The sequence below is a fragment of the Buteo buteo genome, chromosome 17 (assembly GCF_964188355.1).
Source record: "Buteo buteo chromosome 17, bButBut1.hap1.1, whole genome shotgun sequence".
Classification (NCBI taxonomy): Eukaryota; Metazoa; Chordata; class Aves; order Accipitriformes; family Accipitridae; genus Buteo; species Buteo buteo.
In genome coordinates this window covers 4,011,561-4,031,523 of record NC_134187.1, presented here as the reverse complement: position 1 = coordinate 4,031,523, position 19,963 = coordinate 4,011,561, and the positions used below count along the sequence as shown (strand labels likewise).

The following is a 19,963-nucleotide window of genomic DNA, read 5'->3' as shown; positions in this document are numbered from 1 at the left end:
GCACCAGATACTGCGGCAGCGAGTTGCCTCAGAAGAGGTTCTTTTACCCAATAGCAATCTTTATCTGGTCTTATCCTTGCAGCATTCTGATAACATGGGCTAAGAGGCAGAGCATTAGCAAACAGCTCTGAGATGTTTCCTCTTTGTTCTGTTAAGCAGCTGTTGAAGACGATCTCACTGACTAGGTCAGGGGAGGAATATGTCCCAATGTTGCCTGCTGCTCCTGTTGACTTCAGAGAGAGAAGTGAAGCCCTAGCAGCCCTGGTAAAAAAGGAGCTGAACATGCCCAAAGTTTAAGGCATTAAGCTACCTGCTGCATCTTAAATTCTGCAGCTGTTCCCAGTGACAGCTTATCCTTTATCCTGTAGTTCTTTGCTTTGTTCTGACTGAAGACAAGACCTATTCTCAATCCAAAACAGTTCCTCTTGCTATGAAGTGACAAGCACTAAACTCATTCCTTAGCGGTATCCTTTCTAACACACCTGTACCAAATATTTGGCCCTTGGGAGCCAATAGATGGGGTGGAAGAAAGGAAGAAATCCAAGCTTGTCCTGCTTCATCAGGGTGTCTGTTGGTGAGGTGGACAAATGCTGGCTACGATGACAAAGCAGTGTAGAAAGTGGTGTGGGAGAGCGGTCTGATCTCTGAATCCCTGAATATTTCACTAGATGTGTGGATACTCAGGTGGCAAATTTCAGCCTACTGCCAACAAGCCTGGGCTTCTGAGTGTTTTTTAAGAGGCCCATTAGAAGTAGTCCTGGGAACCCTCAGACCACAGATGGGGGGTATTGAAACACCATCCACTCTCCTTGCATGGGGATTCACCGGTCAGACTTCTTTATTGATGTGTATTACAGTAGCTTATATACACATAACAGCAGTCTTTCCTCTAAAAGGCATAAGCTTTAAACAGATAAGAGATCGGAAATCTTGATAAATACTTCCTTTTCCCTTTCACGAGTAGATAGTAGGGATGTAGGAATGTAGGAGGCTAAAGAGGCTTGTCTTTACCTTGGCAAATCAGGCTTGCCTCTACAGAAGTTGATGTCAAAGATGCAGCTGAATCCAGATCTTCTGAGTTCCACCTCAATTCCTTATTGCCCATTTCCCCTCTCCTGCTTTATGGTCACTATTCCTAAGAAAGTACCAGCTTCTGCTATGGCTTTCCTTAATCTTCCTTTCTTCATTCCCATCTCCCTTAAAACACCCAGGAGGAATGTACTGGGCTCACAGTCCTCCGATCCTATCCCTGCTGACGTTCAGAGCCTAAGATCCTACTTTGTGATCCTGGATAAATCCCCTGGCCTTAGTTCCCCACTCATGCAAAGAGTGGGATAGCAGTACTCCTCCCCATTGGAAGCTGTGCACAGGGGCACTCTGCCACACAGCCTTGTTAAAAAGTTGCCTTTTTCCTAGAGTATGACCACTGGCCCAGGGAGGCAAGTCTCCTTCTCTGAGGAAGGCCCTGGTCCTTGCTAAGTTCAGGAAACCTGCTAAAGGGTGCTTGGATATCACAGCAGGAGAAACCAGAGAGAGCACTTTGGTCCCAGCACCTGCGTCTGAGTCAGCAGTCTCATTAGCAGCTTGCTGTCTTTCAGACCCAGCTCTTTCAGCCCTGCTTGGCCTTCAATCTATTATTTTCCTTTCTAAGGTCATCAGACTCATTCTTTATCTCCTACCGGCTGGCTTTCTTCTCTCCCCCACACTGTGCTTAGACAGACAGTCTGGCTGCATTTCTCTCTGCTTGACTTCTGCTTACAAAACTCTCAGATCCTGCTGCCTGTCCTTGAACCGCAGCCTGGCCTGTCTTGCGTACTGTTGATAACGAGACCAAGGGAAAGACATAAAAAAAAATTCTGCGTGGTGATTGGCTTGGCTCTCTTTTATCTCTTATGTTTGGGAGTATGTTTGCACAACCACCTTTTCCTAGATGTACCCCCTGCTGCTTCTTTTTGCTGCTTCCTTCAGAAAGAGATAAAAATTGTGTTTAAAAGAGAGAAACTATGTCAGTGCTACGTATTACAAAACGCATCATTTCACAGCTAATATACATACTATATACATAATACACCAGCACAATCACATCTGTTAAAATGTTCTGAGCACTCCAGGTATGGATTTGGCCCCCCATGGCTACTCCTCTCCCTGGGCACAGCGCAGGGCAGGGACAACTCCCAAAAGGCAGCGTAGCTGCCGTTTTGGAAGCCAGGAGATTTTAATAGCACGGGCATAGCATAACCTCACAAGGGGGTGAGGGCCTGGCAGAGGCAACACTGCGTTTACGCTGTGGGATGCTGAAAGGCCCCGGCTGGGCGTGAGGGGGAGGAGGGAAGATGGCGGCGGGCTGTGTTGGAGTAGGCCGAAGCGCGCTCGAATCCGTAGGAAAACAGGATTAATGCTTTCCACAGCTCCCGGGACTGCTGCTTTTCCACGCTGCGGGGACGAAGCCGCCCTGGGCCCTCCCTCCGCCCGCTCCCCCCGGCCGCCGCTCGGCCCGGCCCCACAGGCCGCGCTCCCGCCCTCCCGTTGCCACGGCAACCACCCCACCCACAGCCGCTCACTGCGCAGGCGCGGAGCCCGGCCGGCTCAGTGCGCATGCGCCTCCCGCCCCGAGCCTGCGCACTGGGCGGGCGGTTGCCGTGGAGACGGCGTCGCCGGAGGCCGGGGCGGGAGCGCTTCCGCCGCCATGAGCTCCGAGCCGGGGCCGGGCCTGCCCTTCCTCCCGGGCTGCGCCTTCAGGGACCCCATGGTGAGCGCAGCCGTCCGGTGTACCGTGCCTCCCGGGGACACCCCCCCCCCCCCTCACCAATTCGCTCGGGACACCCCTAAGCGCGGTCTGGCCTGGCCTAGCAGGTGACCCCCTGGGAACCAGGCCTCTGGCAGCCCCTGATGACACCCCCTGGGAACCTGGTACTCCCTCAGACCCTCCTCTAACTCCCCAGGAGACCTGGTACCCCTAAACTCACAGAATATTCCCCCAGGGGACGTGTTACCCCCGGAACCCACCCTGAGGGACTCTCCTATTCCCTCAGACCACCCTCTAATTCCCCCAAGAGGCCTGGTACCTCCCGAAGTCACCTAATATCCCCGAGAGGACTTGGTGTCCTGAGAGCCTGGTACCTCTCAAACTCACCAGGAACCCTTCAGGGGACCTGGTACCCTGTGAAGTGACTTCCAGGGGTCCTGGTGCCCTGTAAACTCATTTGATGCTCCCTAGCAGACCTAATACCCACTGAACTCCCCCCCCCCAGTAGACTTGATGTTTCCCAAAGCCAACAAATATCTGCTGAACTCACTTCTGAGCAACCTGAACTCTCTGAACCCACCTGGTATCCCCTGACCCCACCCACAACAGACCTGGTACTCCCTAAGTTCTCCCAATGTAATTGAAAGTCTGTTCCCAGCGGACCGAGTATCCCTGAGCCCACCCTCCAGGGGACATGGTACTCTTAATCTTGTCTCTGAGGAACCCATTGCATCTTGCACCCATCTGATAACCCCTGAAATTGTCCTGATAGCTTTGGAGAGGTAGGTTCCCCCAGCCTCACTTGAGACCCCAAAATCTTTCTCTATAACTGCTGAACTGCTATCTGCAAACTCGCCCCATGGAGATTCAGTACCCCTGAATCCATCCAGTAGTTCTCCCGCCAGTTCATGTGATACCCCAAGGGAAGGCGTATCCCCAAACTCACTTTACAGTCTTGAAACCTGATTCCCCCAGGAAAACTATTTCTCTGAACCATCTCAGTTTTCCCAAAGGGATGTTGTTCTGAACCTGCTACTCATTCTGATTCTGCCCTGAAGCGGGACCCATAAACTTACCTGATAGCCCCTCAACTGTCTTGCTATACCCTGGAGAACCAACACTGTCCAAACCTCAAGCAGTCCTCCGTTAGGAATTAATCCCCCAAACCATCCCAGTATAGTTATGACCTGGACCTGCCCACCACCCTTAGAGGAACAGATACACCCTGAAGTTGCCAGTCTTCTGGGCAATCAATACATTCCTGATAGGCCTTCCTCCAAAGCTCTGATGCTTCCACAAATGCTCTCCTGGTGTTGCCTGGAGAACTGAATCCTTGATAGTCCACAGGGACCTAATGGTCTGGAACCTGAGAACCTGATAGTCTTCAGAGAACTGGTATCCTTCTGCAGAACTGAAACCACCACAGCCTCCAGGATCATCCCAAGGAAGTGCAGCCCTCTCAGCTGCTCCCAGGTTCTGTGGAAGAAGTAGTGTCATCCTCACCCACTGCACTTGAATTGATACCTAAATGAGGAAGCAACCTCTCCTTTTCCCCATTCCCAATGGTCCACACATTAAGGATCTGATAACCCCAAATCCTCCCAATATCCTCTTGAGGAAGCAGTACCACAGATGAGAACTGATACTCTCTGAGTTCCCTCCAGTAGGAGCAGCTAATAGCTCTGCCCTTCCTTCTCCCTGGGGAAATGATATCCTGAGTCTTGACACCATTGCTCAACTTCAACTCAATGCTACTAATGTCAGTTTGAGAAACCAATATCCTGACTGCTTCCCTCAGAAGCAAAGCTCCCAAACTTTCATAGGGAACAGAGAGACCAGGGCATGCCTTACGCTTCCCTGGAGTTTAATATCCTCAAGAACAGGCTCTTCCATTTCCATAAGGTTTCGTATTCTGATTGAGGCCCCTTCTTCCCCCTGTTCCCTCCCAATACATCCAAGTTGCCTGGTCATCAGGAGAACAGGCCCCCAGTATGCTTTGGTATTCCAGGATAAGGAACCTCATGCACTTGCATGTGAACTTTTGTCATGGGACATGCTGTGCTGAAAAAAAAAAAGGCATTAGTATGAAGCATTACAGACTTGGCAAAAAGGTTGTTAATTCAGTGGAATTTCTTCAGATACAGACTGGCAGTAACTAAGATTAGGAATTTACATTCTGTGTTTTCCCTTTTAAATTGACATTAGTCACCTGATACTGTGAGATGTTATCTGGCATCCATGCTCACTTGGGAAAGCCTATTGACTCTGGGAGTCTTATGAATATATCAGGTGTTTTCTTTAGGCAACTGTGGGGCCTTAAAAGCCTGTGCACTTCTGACAAACACTGATATTGCCCAATTTAAAGACAAACTTCCTGGTTTTCCTTGAATATTTTTCCCACAGCTTTCCCTTGGTATTTATTTAACAGAAGAAAATGGCAGTTCTGTAGCAGGGCTAAGGTTTATAAGGCGTTCTGTTAACATGTCTTCAGTAAACTCTCTTGTTTTCACCTGAACCTGTTTTCCTAACTGCTCTGTCCACAGCATTGCAAGATCTGTAGTGCCAGTTTAAAGAGAAAACAGGCAATTATGTGAAATTCAAGTGGGGCCTTGAAGGTATAAATAAGATTAGAGGCTTAACCATGAGGAGTGAGGGAGGGGGTGGAGAAGAAGTGGTTCACATGCCTGAGGTTGGACTGATTGCAAGTCTGGATCTGGAAAAGGAGCTGAAGCTTGTTCCTTCAGTGCTAGAAATGCGTACAATTCTGTTTTACTTGGCAAAAATCAAAGTCAAGTCAGGGATTTTATTATCAGGGACTCACAATTTCTCCTGCTTTCTCTGGAGCATTAAGTGCTGAAAGCCCAGTGGGACCAGCCAGGCATGGGTTATTTCAAATACTTTCAGGATTGCAGGTGAGATGCCAGGCATGGTGGACTGTACAGAAAGTCAAGTAGCTTGGTGTCACTCAAGTCTGATCCTAACCTTCAGTAGTGAAGAACAGGACTGGACTGACAGAGATCAGGTCCTATTCACAGCTCTGACATTTTCTTGTTTTGTGTCCTTAAGCAAAACAGAACTTCCTGTGCTGTCTGGATAATTATTTAGCTTGAAGAATGGCTCAATAGCTGGCGTGAGGCAGATAGTGAAGACAGGTGAAAGGATCCAAGAAGGTCAAAACTGAGATTAAACCAACAAAGCAAAAAATAACAGGTGAATCCTATAGCCAACATTATACAGTGCTCACAAAGATAGAATTCTTCTTGTCTTATCGGGCTTCTCATTAATCTGCTGTAGGGTCTTACATTGTGGTTGTGATTATTTAATGTGTGACCCTTGCATGGACTGTGGAGAGAGGTGGTGAAACAGCTAATGTGGTTTGGTACATTTCATAATTGCAGTTCTGTGAGCATGACACACCTTGATTTAGCCCAGCAAAGAAAATCCTGTGAACATCATCCCCAGGAGAGGGTTAACAAAATAAACAGCGGTGGAAAACACAGAAGGTGCACAAGGTGTGATAGTCAAGGGAGCACCATAAGGCAGTAACAGAGTGAGGTCCCATGGTGCTCTGTACTGCCGTAACACAAAGTAGGGAGCAAAGAGTTTGTAGAGAAATACTAGGGCAGATAAAGTGTTGTCACTCCATTCTAGGCACTGAGAATGGTGACAATAGGGAAATTAAGTGATTTAAGCTCGTGGGGACTGGGTGCCAGTGGTAGGATTTGAGTTCACTCTGATGCTTCGTTCCTCCAGCCACTTACTGTTTTTTCAGCCTTCTTGATCCAAGTGTAAAATCTGATTGTAAATAACTGCTGCAGTAGGTTATAATAAAATGCTGGGGGGGGCATTCTGGATATTACACTATTTTACTGTTTTTCTGTGCTTTCAATAGCCGTATCCACTGAGTGCATGCAGTATTTTAACAGCTGGATTTCCTTCCACAGAAAACATCTTTTCATCGGTCCCAGACACTGGGCTACAAAAATGGATTTGCCTTTTCTCGGCTGCCAACAGTGGGGATCGGTGGGGAGCGACTATATGTGAACCAGCTTTCTCAAGCTGAATTAGATGAATTATCCAACAAGAGACCCACACTGACCTATGGGCAAGCCAAGCAGGCCCCACCTTCAGGCTTCATTCCAGCACATGTGGCTTTTGACAAAAAGGTATAAAGAAGCTTATTCCAGGAATATCGCTGGCCAAGTTCGGAGACATAAACAGTCAGCTCCAGGGTTCATGGGACAGTGTACAGCAGTTTTCAGATGCCATAGCCCTTAGTCAGAGACAGCTGAACCCCAGACTGAAAGAGGCTTTCTTTGCTCGGGAGGAGGATTATAATACGTAAACGATGTAAGACATTCCCCACAAGTTATGCTAGAGCCTTTCCAGCAGGCATTGGAAAAGAAGTTTGATTAACTCTGAAAAGCTTCAGTTTATAACCATTGCCCTGTAAACCACAGTCCGGCCTTCTGTGTTTCCAAAACTATATTGAGATTGTAACTGAGCTTAAACTGTAAAAGACAGTCTGCAATGGGGACCCTGTTAGACTGTTTTACTGTGGTCTATCTATTTATGCTTGTGTTTGTCACCACAGCGTGTGACAGCCTGTACTGCTCCATTAGTACTTCCTATGTTACATCTTGGTGATCTTATCGGACTAGGAGGTGGCTATGTGTCTGCTTGGAGCAGTCCTGAGCTGACCCTTGATTTTAAATGTGCCAGTGGCACAGACTGCAAGCTGGCGAGTGCAGCCGCAGCTACGGACAGAGAAGTCGCTGCAGAGTGTGTGAGGCTCAGCAGACCTGAGTGTGTGCAGAGGTTTTCATGCTGCCAGGCAGGCCTAGAAAGGCAGTCTGCAGCCAACCCTCAGCCCATCTGTGAGACAGTCTGGGGAACAGATGTGCTGTGTTAATTACTGAGGCTATTCCTTCAGAGTAATGTAGATGTTGCCGTTCAATCTGTCAGATACTTCTCTGCCCCTTCATCCAAGCCAGAGTAGCAGCAGGGATGCCAGTGCTGCTGGGGGAAGCCACGGTCCCTTTTGAAGCACTTTTGCTGGCTTGTAGGAAATTGCTGGCTTTATCATCTCTTAATTACCCAGGCCTCTGGGTTGATGTAGGCTGGGTATGCAAGGCCTGATTGGCCACCTACATCCTCTTAGGGGCATTGAATGATCTTGGAAGGAATATTCCTCACACTTCTGCCAAGCACAGGAACTGTGACTGACTGACTGGTTTTTCTCCTTGTTTCTCCAGCACAGATTAGCTTTTGCTGTCACTGCTGAATAGATGTGATTTAAGATGACCCATGCAGATTTTAAAATCCACAGATGTGGTTGAATCTTTACTAAAATCTCCTGATAACTTCCCTAAATCAGGGTCTGCAACGCTGACAATAGTAAAGGAAGTAATGTATGTCAGAAAATTAGATTACTGGCAGTAACCAAGCACCTGGCAGTAAATTTGTAAAAGGCACATCTTGATAAAAGCCCTCATGATGCCTCTGCCAACAGCCACAGATTAAGATACAGTTGACTTTGATGATTTTATAGTTTACAATCCAGTAATTTTGCACTACCAAGGCAAATTACAAATAAATTATTGGTCTTAATAGACTAATCGTGGTGTTAAAATTGTTTCTTTCTTTCTCCCTTTGTTATATTGCCCCTTTGGCAGATTTTGAAATTTGATGCCTATTTCCAGGAAGATGTTCCTCTCTCTGCAGAAGAGCATTACCGGATCCGTCAAGTGTGTATCTATTACTATTTGGAAGATGACAGCATGTCCGTCATAGAGCCTGTTGTGCAGAACTCTGGTCTTCCTCAAGGCAAACTTATCAGACGCCACCGGGTGCCCAAGAATGACCAGGGGGATCATTACCACTGGAAAGATCTGAATCGGGGCATGAACATCACCATGTATGGCAGGACATACCACATAGTAGACTGTGACCCATTCACACAGGTGTGTTGCTTGTACAGAGAACACTGACACAAAGAATCCCAGGAGCTACAGGTGCACAGACGTGTTAAGAGTCCAGTAGTCTGCATCTGTAGCTTTCACAATATGGTTGCTCACAATCTTTCATTTTGCTTTTTGTGAAGACTTCTTTCTTCAGATCAATGGGGAGTTCAAGGTATGATAGTTGCTGAGGGCATGTTAATTGCTCAGTATTTTTGCCCCAGGGCTGCTGGGATCCCATCCTTTGTCCTCAGGACCTCTTACAATACAAATTCTAAGTTAATTTCTGTGTGTGCAACAGTTTAACTGCTTAGAGTCCAGATGAAACATTGTGCATATGTGAGAGAGAAATTACTGATCCTAACTCTTTTCTGAGTTAATACTCCTCTGTTAAGTGTAGGGGAAGGGAATGCAGTCAGTAACTCTGGACCCATCTACAGCCAAGCCAGAAGAGCGGTCATGATCCGTGGGTTGAGAATCGTGGTATGAACTGACCTTTCTAAGAGAGCTTACTCATTGCCTGCTTTTCTATTTCTGGCTATTTCTGTACCAGTGAATGTGAAAATAACAATCCAATATCAAGTAATAACAAATACCAGTATACTGGTATCCTGTTAGATTGTCCCCAGTATAATCTCAGCCCTGGTCAACTACTATTCTTCCAAGCAATTCCCAGGAGTGGTCCAGAGGTTAGAATGCTCCAGCGACCATTCCCAATAGGTGAGTTACATGCAGCCAACCTGTCCTGGAGGCTGAGAGAGTTTAGATGCAGGTTGTTCCTTGCCAGTTGGCCTCAGTGCCCAGGAATGTTCCCAAGCATGTATAATATATTGGTATATATGTGGCTGTTGAGAACATGTGGGGCCAGCTCTGCTGGAACTGGATGAGTGTTAAAGTCAGTTCACATCAGATGAAGAGCTGGTTCTCATGTAAATGTTGGCTGGTTAATGGAAAACATTAAATGAGCTACATGGGTCTACATCTCAAGGCCACTAGTCTACTTATCGTTAACTGGCATCCTCCAGACCAGAAAATAGTTAGTCTGAAAGTGTGAGCCTGCTTTGTGAGTCTTCAGGGTGATCTCACATGCTTGTTGGAGGTGTTTGCATAGGTGCTTCCTGCGCTGAATGTTTTCATGGGCCACTTCCCAAGGCCAAAAAGGGAAGAAGTCCCTTGACTTCAGAAGTTGTTTTGGGTGACTGATGTGAGTACACAAGTAATACCCTAGAGTTTGTTGATGCATCTAAGGTAAGAAAAAACTCTCTTTATAAACAGATTGTCCTCTCTCTGTGGCAAAACTACTCCTCCTGAAAGATGGACTGAAGCTGCCACTCTGGAACATATCCTTGTGGTCCGAAGGGCCTTGGTGAGCCTAGTGTGGGTAACGCTAACTTCCACTGTCTGACACACTGGGGAGCCCTAGGTCTCTTGCAAATTCCGACTGACTACATCTGCGGTTATACACTAATTTAATTTTTTTCGTTTACATAAAAGAGACCAACTGACAGTTATCCTCCATTTAAAGCCCTAAGGCCAAGGAAAACTGTGCTCAAGTAAAATCTGAGTTAGGATGTTGAGGACAGGACTGCCCTGAGTAATTAAAGGGCAAGGAAAGCTGAGAAACAGCTTCAACAGAAACATCTTGGTCATCTTCTGTTGTATTTGCTATTGCAGTAGAACTAATACTCCTGTAGCCTGGTGGTCTGTGAGGAATGAATTTGCAGTATTCTGACAACACTTATCTCAATCTCAGCCCATCTGTAATCTCTAGTTACATCTTACCTTCAGAACTCATAGCAGCATTAATACCTCAGATGACCTTCCTAGGTGTTCCTGGAGAGCCAAGGAATTGAACTGAACCCTCCAGAGAAAATGATTTTTGATCCTTACATAGAACTGCGTCGGATGCCTATGCGCAAGTACATCACACCATCAGATTTCGACCAACTCAAACAGTTTCTGACTTACGACAAGCAGGTGAGAGAACTGGTAGTGATTACCCACATTACAGACTATGTATGTTATTGAAAGCTGAGTCTTGTGAGTGTCTGCAACCTTACTCATTCTAAAAAATCTCAGTCTGCTGAACAAACTCCACATTTGCTCCTTTCTTGGCTTTAGTGGGAAACAAAACCTTTTATGTTTTTGCTGGGCTCTGTGCCTTGTAAACAGCTTCTTTTTGGATTGCAGAGCCTATGCTCTAGATCCTCCATTTCTCTCTTGCTTTCTGTTGGGATGAGGCAAGCCACCTGCCTTGGGAAGTTAGCAGGTGAGGTCAGGTGCAGTTCTAATATGAATAGGCATGCTGCATCCACTCCTGTCTTACCCCAAAACTTTGATTCCATGTGCCAGAGTGGACAATTTCAGACAAACACGAATGCCACTTGCTCTGACTGAATTCTCCCTGTGCATACAGTTGACTAACACTCTCCTCCCTCCTCGTCTGGATCTTCTTTTCATCTCGCAACAATGTAAGAAACCCTATAGACTACATCTATACTAGAAAATTAGACAGCCAGGACATGACCTGAGTTCTGCATATTGTCCCTGGCCAGCTATCAATCAAACAGTTCCTGGCTATCAGCTAGGTGTTAGCACAGGCCAGGATCATATCCAGTTGCCGTTTTGGTTATGGGCACCCTGTTTTGAGGGGAGCAGACAGTTTTGCTGTGTGGATGCGAGCTGGGCCATGCCTGCCATTTTACTACCAGTTTAGCCTTGGTGACTCAAGTCTGTGCTGGGCCAACTCTGCCTGCAATGGCTATTGGGTTGCCTGTTTAGGAGCTGTACCTTGGGGAACTCTTGAGCATTGCAGTGTGATGAGTTTGATTTCTGTGGCATTAAAAGATGATATTTCCACTAGGCAGAAATAAGATGGGGTCTGCAGTGAATGCAGTCTCTTCAGGACTGCTGAGTGCATTCCCCTCTGCCTTCCTCAGCATGAGAGTGGAGAAGAATTGGCCATGACACCTCTAAGAGGTTTAAGAGTCAAAACAAGATTCTGTCTTGCTGTATTAAGTTTCATTATAAAAATCACTTCCCTTAAGGCTACTTCCCTACTCATTCCTGGGCAATTATTTTCTGCTGCTTTTTAATCACACACCCCCCCCCCCATTTTTCCTCATGCTTCCTGAACTAAATTTCTTGTCTTAGCATAAACTGTTCTCTTTCACTTGCTGCTGCCAAGGTAAGCCAGGCCTGTCCAGCTCTCCAGGCCCCTGCTGCCCTTCCCACTGCTGCCTCAGCAGCCCATTCATCCCAGTGCCCACAGTACAAGGGCTTAGTTCTTCCACACCTGGCAGAGAAGACTGGTGAGATGCCTCTAATCACCCAACCCATTTCAAACCACTTCATTTGGACAAAACAATAATTCTAATCCATGTTTGTCTTCTCTGCCTCTTTTTTCTCCACCCCAGGTCCTTCGCTTCTATGCCATGTGGGGTGACACTGATAGCATCTTTGGTGAGAACAGGACATACATAATCCATTACTACTTGGCAGATGACACAGTGGAGGTTCGGGAGGTCTACAAGCAAAATGATGGTAGACACCCATTCCCAATACTGATAAAACGCCAGCGCTTGCCCAAAACCTTTGTGGACAAGAAAAGTAAGTTTAGATTGGCCAGCACATCTGTCTGTGCTAAAATGCCTTGCTGGGTAGACACATATGTGGTGGCTGTGTCAGAGGTACAGTGAGTCTGGAGAATTTTTGCTGAGAACATTCCAAATGTCATCAGTTATTGGCCAAAGAAAAGTTCTTTAAATGATCATTAAATTCTTTATCTTTTGGGAAACAGTGGCAGGACAGCAGTATCAACAGCTCCCTGGAGCTGTTTATACAGCTTGGTTTTGTGTCTCTTTTCACTAGGAAATGTTAACATCTACCTGATTGATTTCTTTTTTCCTTTTGTTGCCTTGTCCTTAGAGACCTTCCCAAGCTGTGTGCTGGAGATCTCTGATCAGGAAGTACTTGAGTGGTACACAGCGAAAGATTTTGCTGTTGGCAAATCTACCACCCTCCTTGGACGCACCTTCTTCATCTATGATTGCGATGAGTTCACACGAAACTTCTATCGTGACAAATTTGGCATCACAGACTTCCAGCCAGTGGAAATAAAGAAGAAACCACTTGAGGAAGTTCCACAGGTACTGCAAACCATTTCTCAAAGGAAGAGAGGGAAGGAAGCAGCTGGTATAAGCTCTTGTAGTAAAGTATATGTTCAGCTTAGTAAGAACTTACAGTAAACAAGTTCAGCTTAAAGAAAAGAGCAAGTAACTTGAAAAAAATAAGGCAAGAGTGGTCATAATTTATATAAAAATGAAAGTCCTCTGAAACTGTTGATTTCTAATAGTGGAAAGGACAAAGCACTTGCTAATAGTGATAGAAAGAACCCTGGTTATGTCTATACTAGAAAATTAAAGAATGTCAGGATTTGGTTTTGGCTGGGAAGCCAACTCGCACAGTCTGGCTGCACTCATACTAGTAAAGTCTCCTTCACCATCTAAAACAGGGTTGCAAAGTCCAGCTGCCTACTGGGAATGGTTACAGCCCTTGTTACCTCCCAAACTGAGCCTAGGAATGGTTTGGAGTGCTAGCTGGCCTAGACCACAAACATAACAGTTAACAGTGTAACCATATAGATGACTGAGTTCCTGTGCACAGGAAGGTTTAGTTATCAGTATAGCCACAGTCTCTTTATTCAGAGAAATCACCTGGCTTTCTGAATTTCAGATTTTCTTAATTCTCTTAAATATTGTCTATGGCCAGGCTAGTAGCATTTCTGCTGGGCAGGATGTCACAGCTATTGCTACCTGGTGACAGAATATTTTTTTCCAAACAGATGTTTTTTCTGATAAGCTGTCTTGCAGACATTGTCTTGTTCTTAGTTTCAGCTGTTTATGCTTGATATCTCCTCTGGATGCAGGTAATTCCTCCCTACAATGGTTTTGGCATCCTTGAAGATTCTCTTCAGAACTGCTTTTCTCTGCTTCCAAAGCCTCCTCGGAAAGATATAATTAAGATACTAGAGAATGACCACAAGGTGCTGCGATACCAGGTGGCCCTGGTAAGTGCCTTCCTTGACGGTATAGTGCCAGCTTATGTTGTAGAGTCAGAAGGATGGGAGTAACAGCCTGCTCAGACAAGGCTGTTAGCAAATTCTCCTCTGTGCTGGTGGGAAAAGAGAGTTCCGCAAGCCAACACGAGTGCCCTGTAGGGGATGCCGTTAGGTTATTGTGTACTTGCTGTGACAATTCGTGGCACGCAAAGGTAGAAAAAAACAAGACCAGAAAGTACAAAACAGACATGCTACAAACCCACAGCCATTTATGGAAAAACTCCCACTGACATCAGCATGTGACAGATGGCCCTAACTGAAACAGCATTGCAACTGGGCACTGTGCCTCTGCCTGCCTTCAACCACTGCCACAAGCGTGAGCTTGCTGTCTCTCCGCTGCTGGCTCCCAGCATCTGTCCTTCTCCAGGCTAGTCCTGGCCACAGCAGCCAGCAAGGGGCTGTGCTAGCAGAGCAGCCAAATGCCAGCACAGAAGCTGGGGAGTCCACGGGGATGGTGCTTTCCGCCCACGACAACAGCATTCAGGCCCTCGCCTTTGTGCCAGCTTTACAGTTGGTTTATGCAAGGAGCCTCTGGCACATCCAGTAGTAGCAATGGCATTTCCTGTGCTGCCTGGTGCCTGCCCTCTCCAAACACTCAGAGTGAATAAGAGCTGATTTCTTTTCCCTATTGTGCGGGAGTTCCTAAAGGTCACAGCTGATGAGTTCAGATCCACTTAATTTTCAACTAAGCAAGTAAGCCTAGTGGTGTGTCAGGGGAGTGTCTTCCTGTGACTAAGCTGGAAGCAGCACCAACCTCTCTCAGGCACTCATTGTAACGAAAAATGTAACTTTAATACTAAATTTTACAGCCAGTCTCTCTCTCTGATGAATCATTCCATACAGGATATTCCTTTCTCTTGGATTACTCAGTCTGTGGAAACACTGAATATACTTGGTCACTGCAACCCAGATTCTGCTTCTGTTAGCCTGACTAGAGCAAGTAACTTTTGAAATTCAGATACTTAATGCTGTCTAGGGCTTTGTTATGCTATGTCAGCATATCTGTAGCTTTTGGCCTATATCAAGCGCTTCGTTTAGTCAGCTATGAAAAAAAAAGCTGTGAACGCTGGGTGCTTATGAGTACATTACTAGGTGCTCCTAAGCACCCCAGGAAAGAAAAACCTGGTTCAAATGTTCTTTTCCAAAGCCACTACCTTTCCTCTAGGAATCACCAAACCCCGAGGACAGAAAGCGTCGTTTCATCCTCTCTTATTTCCTCTCTGATGACATGATCAGCATCTATGAACCCCCAGTCCGTAACTCTGGCATCATTGGAGGCAAATACTTAGGAAAGACCAGAGTTGCCAAACCAGGCTCTACTACAGAGAATGCCATGTACTATGAGCCCTCTGACCTCACCATCGGTTCTACAATTGAAGGTAAAATGCAGCCTGGATTGATAATACTCTCTGAGCAATGTTGGTTTTCAGTGCCTGCTCTGCTATGTCATTTATTGCACGGACAGTGCATATACCTTCCTTCACTTGAAAGATCTGTTCCTTCTGGCTCTCATCACATTTGAGTTTCCAGATCACCAGCTGGTGTACATTGATATAACTCTGTTACTGTCAATGTTTGGACCTTTGACATAATTAGGAAAAAAGAGCTACATTCTCCATAGTATGTGTTCAGTTTCCATTTTGGGACCTGCCAGGATTCACAGGATAAAAGCTATGTTAGATGACTTCCAGTAGCAAAGGCTTATCCTGTAAGGAAAATCTATCCTGTAAGGAAAAATAAATGTAATACTGAAATATTTAGAAACACACCAGTGCTAACGTGGGAGTCATTTTAGGCCCAAGCACAGGGCCTTTGCTCTCAGCAGCTGCTTTTCTTGCAGCAAAACTCCCTTTGAGTCAGTGAAACTATTCTCACTTCAAGGGCTGAAACAGCAGAGCTCGCTCAAACCTGAGCCCAGCCACAAGAGAGAAACCATGCTCTCTCCTGGATGATGAAGTGACTTACCCATGCTGAAAGGCAAGTAACACTGCTTTCTTTAATGCTTCTTCCCCAGTGTTTGGCCACAGGTTTGTTATCACTGACGCTGATGAATATGTGCTTAATTATATGGAGAGCAATGCAGAGAGTTTCCCTGCGGCAACACTGCAGTCACTGAGGGATCATTTTCGCCCACGGCAGGTGGTAAAGGAGACTGCCAACAGGTAAGCTTCAAAGGATGGCATTGTGGAGCTAAATAAGACTCAGGGTTGAAAGCTAAGGGCATTTCCAGCAGCCTCCATGGGCTCAAGATTGCTGTCTAATGGCTGCTCGGCTGATTATTCAGTTCCAAGAGCCTGTGTCTGGACACATACAGAGGTGGTCAAGTATGTATTATATAATGTTGTGGCTGCTGCTGACCCAAGAACCTTGTGGGACAACTCTGGCTCAGCAGCAGAGATATTTTCAGCTAAATGGACACAGTCATCTTTTCCCAAAAGACAGCAGTTAACTGTAACATGCTGCTAACAGTATCTGCATGAGCCACTAGACGGTTGGTTGCAGGCTCAGCAGATGGTTGGTGGAGTCTTTTTTTTCATTTGCTCTGGCTGTTCTTATCAGCCCATCAGAGCCTAGACCACATCCTCTTTTTTAGCTGTCTGGACCCATTTTGGGTGACCCAGAAACAACCCTGTTACCTTACAACACACTTTGGAGTCAGTTGGTATCATGGTAGTTCAAGGGCTCACGTTGAAACTAGGATGGCATACAGTTCCTGGAACTAAATGGAAAACACAAGAAAACGCTCCTTGTCCCAGAGCACTTGCAGACAAAAGGTGCATGGGGGCAATGTCCTGCAAAGGGAAAACAGTTTACCTAAATTTCCAAGATCAGGAGTGAGCTTCATCTCCATGTCCAAGCTGAGATGAGCTTGCCACAAAAACCAAGCACCCCAGAAGCCTGCTGTGTGTTCAGAAACACAGTCTGGCTAGCCATGGCGGGCAGCCAGCACACAAGTGTCACAGTAAGGCTGCCAGAAGTAGCTTTTACATGAAGTCCCGTTCTTCCTTTCTTCTACAGTGACATCCCTATGCTTGGGACCAGCAAGCAGGAACTGGATGAATTAGTTGTGCAGGTTCAGGAAGAGCTGAAGCTCCATAATTACTTGAACAACAAGAACATTCGTGAGGCATTTCTTCAGTGCGACAAGGATGGCTCTGGCATCCTGGACAAAGCAAAATTTTTAGCCCTTTGCAACAGCTTGAGTGTGCCAACCAATGCTATTCTTGTTAACAAGGTAAGAAGGAAGGGGTCCTGTGCATATTGAATTCCCCTCCTACAGCTCTTCCAAAAGAGCTCTTCTACAAACCCTACCAACCCTAGCCAGGCAAGACCAACAGCTGCTCTACCCTATGAAGGGGAATAGCTTCAAGAAAAGGGCAAGAGAGTCACAATTCAGAAAGGCCTCTGAGTTGTTGGACTGAGCCTGTGTCTTAAAGGAGGGGATAATAATTGCTGTCCTCTAAGTAAAGGGAAGAAATGTTACCCAGGTTGCCCACAAAATGAGTAGCCTAGTGTTTGGCTGCACTGTTATGTGAAGCCTGAAAATGCCTTCTGGATCAAATCTCAGAGATGAGCAGGAGAGGTTGTGTATCATGATAGAGATCAGGCACAGGCTACTGCAGCATTACTGAGTGTCTGTCATGACTTAAGCACACCTGGACTTGAGTAGAGATGACACTGAGGTGCTTAGGGAATGAGCCTTAGGAAAGCTTAGACGTATTCTGGATTTAACAGCAACTGAACTGAAATTTAAGAACTAAATATTATATTAAAAAAAAAGAAATTAGAATCATAACCACTTGGTTAGCACAGGTAAAACATAGGTTTGCTGGGCACTATGAGCAACAGCACATGGAGATGACAGTCTGCATAGCAGAAAATGTGAGGGAAACTGAAGGGAAAAATTCATGCAGCAGGGATAGAGGATCCTTTCAGGAATATGACTGGCAAGGATGCTTTCTTAGCATAATATGATATGTAGTAGATTAGTGGCCAATAAAGGCAGACTCAGAGTTTAAAGAAATCTAGAAACCAGAGGGAGTATTTCCCTTGCTAAAAAAAAAAAAACATTTTCTAAACCAGCCAACCGTGGGCATCACAGCTGTGGTTAGAAAGGTGCACAGGCAGGGTACTTACGTCTCCAAATGTGCAGTGAATAAAGGCCTTTGACCAGCACCCAGGGCTTTGCTGTACTAGAGTTCACCGGAGACCACTCTGCCCTGAGGAAGTTACAATGTGGTGACAGTCCTTCCTGCTTCCACTCTGAGAACGGGAGATGAAGTGACATGCCCAAGAGCACGTGGAGAACCTGTGACAATTGAGGTTAAACCTCCATGTTTGAATCCCCATCTAGGACCTATACACAAAAGCATCTCTTTTCTCTCTTGAAATCTTAATAAGACTGTGCACAGAGCCCTCAAATTTGTGGTGGTGCTGTAAGTTAAACATACGGCAGATTGTTAACTACTGTCTGGATCGGAGACGAGCACAGCTGTCAGTCACACAAGAGCAACCCTAGCAAAACTGTCTCCAGGCGACAAGGGAAGAAGAATCCTTTCAAGGAACTGTGATATTAGACCCTTTCCATCTCCCTGGGTGTCAGAAGGAGATTAGTTATGCAATTAAAGAAACAAAAGCTCTCTTTCTTCCCCTCAAGCACACAAAGGCTATAGCTCTGTAACACAATGCAGGGTCAGGCACAGATACCAGAACTGTCTCATTAGTAGGGCTGTCGCTGAGCTCAATTATCTGTGTCTCCACTTTATGCTGTGTGCACACACCAAAGCAACACCAGTGAACAGTAACTGTTCAGATATGCTGCCCCCATCCCACTTTTGGCAGGGATTTCTATGGGGTTTCTGAAAGATTTGCTGTGGCCTATGTCAGTCTGTGGCCATGCTTTATTTTTTTGTGGATATATTGCCATTGAGGTGATACTCAGGAGGCAATTGAGATTAAACTCAAACACTTTAACTCTTCTCGTTGCATAGATCAGTGTCATCTCTAAGCATTCAAGGTTACCTGTGATTCAGGACTACTAAGGCAGTAGGCTATTCCACACAAGGGAATAAGATCTGCTCTGTCTCTGGGCACTTTCCCCTAAAAACCCAAATTTGCAGCTTCTTCCAACTCTTTATGGTGTTTGTTGTGTTTTTTTTTCCCTGCAGCTGATTGACCTATGTTCTTGTGGAGAAGACAAGATAAACTACCATGACTTCCTTCGAGCCTTCCCCTCGTGATCTTCGCCCAGAAGCCGAAAGCGCAAGACCAGCATTAAAATTCTTAGCTGACTTGACTTTAAGACATTGTACTTCAAAAAGGATGCTCTAGTCTTCACCTTTGCTTCACTCACTCTCCACCTTCCGTTCTCACTAGAGCCAGCTAATTTCACCTTGATTTTGTTAACATTTTTTTCTTTCCTAACCTTTCTCTGCCCTTTTAGCCACCACCAACTAAGCCTCACAACTGCTGGGTATTGAAATGAAACTCAGAGGAGAAAAAACTTCAGAGAACCAAAGCCAGGTTCTCCTGTTTATCTCTCAACTTTCTAATGCAGTACAGGAAGGCTGGCTAGAGCTAAAGCTCTCTACAGCCTGGAATTGATAACCACTTTAGATTTCTCTTACAGAGTCAAAAGGGACCTTTCACCTTCAAGCAGCAAAGACTGCCAGTTTAAATTGTTATTTGTATTGCAAGAAGATCTAAGAGCCCTGCCATGGACCATGATAAACTCACACTTGCTAGTCTGAATGTAAGCAAGCCATGCATGGCTGCTATAAAAGTGTTAATAAATCTGCTTTAAACAGAAGTACCTCAATGGCTGGAGTAACTAAGGAAAGTGGCGGGGCGGGGGGGGAAACCATGAAGTGTGATTCTGGGTTTACTTGAAATGGAGCGGTGACTTTAGATCTCACACAGCTATGGAGATAGCAGGCGTCTGTACACAAATCTGCTGACAGCAGCTTTGCATTTTTTAACAAAAGGTTGGGAGAATGGGTTTAGGACTGAGATGCCATTTAAACCCATCTTACACAAGCTGTCATCTTACCAGACAGGTCCAATGAAAAGGGAAAACTAGCAGTTGGCATAGCAATAGAGTTATGACACTTGCGCTCCACTTAGAGTGACATTGCTCAT

The 19,963-nt window shown here is 45.8% G+C and overlaps 1 protein-coding gene across 1 annotated transcript; it reads left to right on the top strand.

Annotated features, from left to right (window-relative positions):
• Nucleotides 1-2,643: 2,643 nt before the first annotated feature.
• EFHC1 (EF-hand domain containing 1) lies at nt 2,644-19,629 on the top strand. The gene is made up of 11 exons (XM_075048950.1): nt 2,644-2,749; nt 6,691-6,912; nt 8,422-8,709; nt 10,534-10,683; nt 12,123-12,315; nt 12,634-12,854; nt 13,634-13,774; nt 14,991-15,204; nt 15,840-15,987; nt 16,844-17,060; nt 18,994-19,629. Exons 1-11 carry the CDS (start codon nt 2,687-2,689, stop codon nt 19,063-19,065), a joined length of 1,929 nt encoding a protein of 642 aa, XP_074905051.1. The 5' UTR covers nt 2,644-2,686; the 3' UTR covers nt 19,066-19,629.
• The last annotated feature ends 334 nt before the right edge of the window (nt 19,630-19,963 follow it).

Coding starts and splice junctions, on each gene's coding strand:
- EFHC1 (XM_075048950.1), top strand. CDS start 2,687: ATGAGCTCCGAGCCGGGGCCGGGCCTGCCCTTCCTCCCGGGCTGCGCC. Junction 13,775..14,990: donor TGCGATACCAGGTGGCCCTG/GTAAGTGCCTTC, acceptor CCTTTCCTCTAG/GAATCACCAAACCCCGAGGA. Junction 17,061..18,993: donor ATGCTATTCTTGTTAACAAG/GTAAGAAGGAAG, acceptor TTTTCCCTGCAG/CTGATTGACCTATGTTCTTG.